The 5195-nt window shown below is 42.6% G+C and overlaps 1 protein-coding gene across 1 annotated transcript in view; it reads left to right on the top strand.

The window, feature by feature from the left end:
* The window catches only part of IQGAP1 (IQ motif containing GTPase activating protein 1), a 116519-nt gene extending 113160 nt beyond the window's left edge, over positions 1-3359 (top strand). The window contains exon 38 of the mRNA XM_023195408.2: positions 2656-3359. Coding sequence (XP_023051176.1) covers positions 2656-2769 — 114 coding nt within the window. The 3' untranslated portion in view covers positions 2770-3359. The remainder of the gene's footprint in view (positions 1-2655) is intronic.
* Positions 3360-5195: the final 1836 nt, after the last annotated feature.

The raw sequence follows: 5195 nt of genomic DNA on the forward strand, positions 1-5195 counted from the left end.
CCCCTCCCCTCCCCTGCCTTCCAACCCCGCCCCTTTTGTTCCTCCATCATTTGTCAAGTACTTCCATGTGTGCACCTCCCCCAGCCAACCCATAATAGGTGGTTTCCCCTTCGCTTCTGTAGCCCTTGCAGACATCCTCTGTTTACAGTAGGTGTTGACTTACTTCCCCTCTCCCCGCTAAAGCCATAAACTCCTTAAGGACAGGTAGCATTTCTTAGTCATCTTCGTTTCCTTCTCAGTGACCAGTAGACCATTAAAACATGTTAGCTAAACAAATGTGAAGTGATTTTGTGATGCACACAGCTAACTAAAATACTTCCACCAAAAAAAAGGAACCTCTTATTCCCTCAGTTTCACCAAATTATTATTTTTTTAATTAAAAAAAATTGTTTATTTTATTTACATAGAGTTATCAGAACATGTTTTTATTTTTAAATTTTTTAACCAAATTGTGTTAGGCCAACCAGTCTGCCTATGGTAATTTATTAATTTATGTACAAATTCATTAAATGTGGGGTGACTGCCAGGTGTGGGGTATTATGTTAGGCACAGGTGCCAGCAGCCTTCATGAAGCTGCTAGGATTTTTCCAGCAGATGATTGAACTTGTGGGGTCCTTTTTTTTTTTTTTTGCGGTTGGGCGGGGGAGCAGCAGAGTCTCACCCTGTCGCCCAGACTGGAGTGTAGTGGTGTGATCTCCACTCACTACAACCTCCACCTCCTGGGTTCAACTGATTGTCCTGCCTCAGCCTCCTGAGTGGCTGGGATTACAGGTGCGCACCATCACGCCTGGCTAATTTTTTTTTTTTTTTTTTTGAGACAGAGTTTCGCTCTTATTGCCCGAGCTGGAGTGCAATGGCACAATCTCGGCTCACTGCAACCTCCACCTCCTGGGTTCAAGTGACTCTCCTGCCTCAGCCTACTGAAAAGCTGGGAATACAGGTGCACGCTGCCACGCTGGATGCCCAGCTAATTTTTGTATTTTTAGTCGAAATAGGGTTTCACCATGTTGGCCAGGCTGGTCTCTAACTCCCGACTTCGTGATCCACCTGCCTCAGCCTCCCAAAGTGCTGGGATTACAGGCGTGAGCCACCGCACCCGGCCTTGTGGCATCCTTTCAAGCCTTTTGACCCTTGCTTTCTCATCACCATTCTTCTAAAGTTTAGAAGTGAGAATGCTCAGATTTCTTTAACTTGTTCAGGACAATGGTGAAAGTAACAGGAAAAGCAGGAGCATTGCAGTCAGATCTGGATTTACCACGTCCATCTCTGTCCTGTTGTGCAAGTCATTTAACATCTCTGAGCCTTGATAGTTCATCTTTAAAGTTAGGATAATCGCACCTCATAAAAATTTTTGTGAGGACTTTTAAAAGATGCTATATAATGTGCTTACACAATGCCAAGCACATGGCAGACACCTAATAAAACATCAAGTTCTCTCTTCCCCTTGACTTCAGGATAGAAAGTTTTCTGATGTTGCCCGGCGTGGTGGCTCACGCCTGTAATCCCAGCACTTTGGGAGGCCGAGGTGGGCGGATCATGAGGTCAGGAGATCGAGACCATCCTGGCTAACATGGTGAAACCCTGTCTCTACTAAAAATACAAAAAATTATCCAGGCATGTGGTGGGCGCCTGTAATCCCAGCTGCTTGGGAGGCTGAGGCGGGAGAATGGCAAGGACCCAGGAGGCCTAGCTTGCAGTGAGCTGAGATCACCCCACTGCACTCCAGGCTGGGCGACAGAGCGAGACTCCGTCTCAAAAAAAAAAGAAAAAGAAAAAAAGAGAGGGAGGGAGGGAGGGAAAGAAGGGAGAGAGGGAGGGAGGAAGGAAGGAAGGAAGGAAGGGTTCTCATGTGGAATAGAAATTAAGAATCTAGCAGATAGTATTGAGGTGATATTACTAGCCTTGTCTCATTTCCCATGCTTAGTATATTTTATCCTAGGTTTAATCTTCACCTTTTCCAGATTTATGAAAACTAGTGACCCATAACATGGATGAAATGGGAAAATGTCATTTTGACTTCTGAAATAAAAAGCTTAGGTGTGTGTGGCAACTGAACATGTTTCTTTTTTTTTTCTTTTTTTTTGAGACGGAGTCTCACTCTGTCGCCCGGGCTGCTGGAGTGCGGTAGCCGGATCTCAGCTCACGGCAAGCTCCGCCTCCCGGGTTCACGCCATTCTCCTGCCTCAGCCTCCCGAGTAGCTGGGACTTCAGGCGCCGCCACCTTGCCCGGCTAGTTTTTTGTATTTTTTAGTAGAGACGGGGTTTCACCGTGTTAGCCAGGATGGTCTCGATCTCCTGACCTCATGATCCGCCTGTCTCAGCCTCCCAAAGTGCTGGGATTACAGGCTTGAGCCACCACGCCCGGCCATGTTTCTTTTTCTTTCCATGTATGATGAATTTTGATATGAACAACATGACTTCCTAACTCCAAATCAACCAGAAGAGTCCCTTGGCCAGTGCACCCTATTGCTCCAGCTCTCAGGCTGGTTGTGCAGTGGGTAGTTTCCTAGCTAGGAACTTTTCTTTCACCCTAGTTCACATCTGGCACACAAGGCAGGCCTCAGTCCATCTGGATCCCTCCCTGCATTGTGTGCTTTTTCCTTGTTCCACAGACTTGATTAACTGTCAAAATGTTTTGTTTTGTTTTGTTAATAGGACCTGCTGCAGCTACAATATGAAGGAGTTGCAGTCATGAAATTATTTGATAGAGCTAAAGTAAATGTCAACCTCCTGATCTTCCTTCTCAACAAAAAGTTCTACGGGAAGTAATTGATCATTTGCTGCCAGCCCAGAAAGATAAAGGAAAGAAGCACCTCACAGCTCCTTTCTATCTCCTTCTTTACTCATTGGAAGCAAAGACCTAGCCCACAACAGCGCCTCAGTCTGATACACTCCCGATGCCACATTTTTAACTCCTCTTGCTCTGATGGGACATTTGTTACCCTTTTTTCATAGTGAAATTGTGTTTCAGGCTTAGTCTGACCTTTCTGGATTCTTCATTTTCTTCCATTACTTAGGAAAGAGTGGAAACTCCACTAAAATTTCTCTGTTGCTACAGTCTTAGAGGTTGCATTACTATATTGTAAGCTTTGGTGTTTGTTTTAATTACCAATAGGGATGGTAGGATTCAAATTTTTGTCATTTAGAAGTGGAAGCCATTAGCACCAATGACATACATACAGGATACACAACTAAAATGTCATGTTATTAACAGTTATTACGTTGTCATTTAAAAGTAAAGTTCCTTTATATTTCTGTCCCATCAGGAAGATTGAAGGATATGGGGAATCATTGGTTATCTTCCATTGTGTTTTTCTTTATGGACAGGAGCTAATGGAAGTGATGGTTGTATGTTCAAAGGAAGCATTTCTAGAAAAAAGGAGATACTGTTTTTAAATTTCATCATCAAACTTGGGCAGTTCTGTTTGTGTAACTCCCCAACTAGGGGATGGGAGAGTCCCATTGATAAAATTCAGCTACTTAGATAAATTTGGAATGGGTCGAGACACCTGCCTGTTTGTGTTGGTGCACAGAGATTGACTTGATTCAAAGAGACAATTCACTCCATCCCTATGGCAGAGGAATGGGTTAGCCCTAGTGTAGAATGTCATTGTTTTTAAAACTGTTTTATATCTTAAGAGTGCCTTATTAAAGTATAGATGTATGTCTTAAAATGTGGGTGATAGGATTTTTTTTTTTTTTTTTTTTTGAGACGGAGTCTTGCTCTGTCGCCCAGGCTGGAGTGCAGTCGCCGGATCTCAGCTCCTTGCAAGCTCTGCCTCCCGGGTTTACGCCATTCTGCCTCAGCTTCCCGAGTAGCTGGGACTACAGGCGCCCGCCACCTCGCCCAGCTAGTTTTTTGTGTTTTTTAGTAGAGACGAGGTTTCACCGTGTTAGCCAGGATGGTCTCGATCTCCTGACCTTGTGATCCACCCATCTTGGCCTCCCAAAGTGCTGGGATTACAGGCTTGAGCCACCGCGCCCGGCTGGTGATAGGAATTTTAAAGATTTATATAATGCATCAAAAGCCTCAGAATGAGAAAAGGTTTTTTTAGATTGGTTTATCTGTATATGTCTGAACTCCTGAAACTTATAGCTAAAACACTAGGATTTATCTGCAGTGTTGCAGAGAGATAATTCTGCCTTAAATTGTCTAAAACAAAAACAAAACCAGCCAACCTATGTTACACGTGAGATTAAAACCGATTTTTCTCCCATTTTTTCTCCTTTTTTCTTTTGGTGCCCACATTGTGCCTTTATTTTATGAGCCCCAGTTTTCTGGGCTTAGTTTAAAAAAAAAAAAATCAAGTCTAAACATTGAATTTAGGAAGCTTTTGTTCTTAGATAAAAAGTCATATACTTTAAAAAAAAAAAAAAAAAAACTTTTTCCAGGAAAATATATTGAAATCATGCTGCTGAGCCTCTGTTTTCTTTGATGTTTTGGTTCGGTATTCTTTTATAAATTTTTAGCATTTAAAATTCAGTGATGTACATTAAGCCAATAAACTGCTTTAATGAATAACAAACTGTGGTATGTCCCTATTACAAATGCATTTGGATAAGTATTTTTATGAGACTCTTTACTCAGGTCCATGGTTACAGCCCACAGGGAGGCGTGGCGTGCCGTGGAAGGATTCGCCACTACCCAGACCTTGTTTTTTGTTGTATTTTGGAAGACAGGTTTTTTAAATAAACATTTTCCTCAGATTAAAAGATAATGCTGTTACAACTAGCATTACCTCAAAAACTGGGACCAGCCAAAGTGTGTCAGCCCTATTTCCTTAAAAGAGGCTATCAATCCCAAAGGCCACATCCAAGACAGGCAATCATGAGCAGAGTTTAGAGCTCCTTTAATAAAATGCGTCAGTTATTTGTAAGGATTATAGTTCCCTCAACATGACTGCTAATGCAGAATAGTGTAAAATGCACTTCAAGAATGTTGTTGATGATGATGATATAGAATTGTGGCTTTAGTAATATAGAAGATGCCCCAACAAACTCATGGCGTTGAAACCACGCACTTCTCATTACTGTTATTTATTAGCTGTAGCATGCTCTGTCTCCTCTCTCTCCCCCTTTGACCTTCTCCTCAACCAGCCATCATGACATTTACCATGAATTTACTTCCTCCCAAGAGTTTGGACTGCCCATCAGATTGTTGCTGCACACAGTTGCCTTTGTATCTCTGTATGAAA

This window comes from Piliocolobus tephrosceles, chromosome 6 (genome assembly GCF_002776525.5).
Source record: "Piliocolobus tephrosceles isolate RC106 chromosome 6, ASM277652v3, whole genome shotgun sequence".
Classification (NCBI taxonomy): domain Eukaryota; kingdom Metazoa; phylum Chordata; class Mammalia; order Primates; family Cercopithecidae; genus Piliocolobus; species Piliocolobus tephrosceles.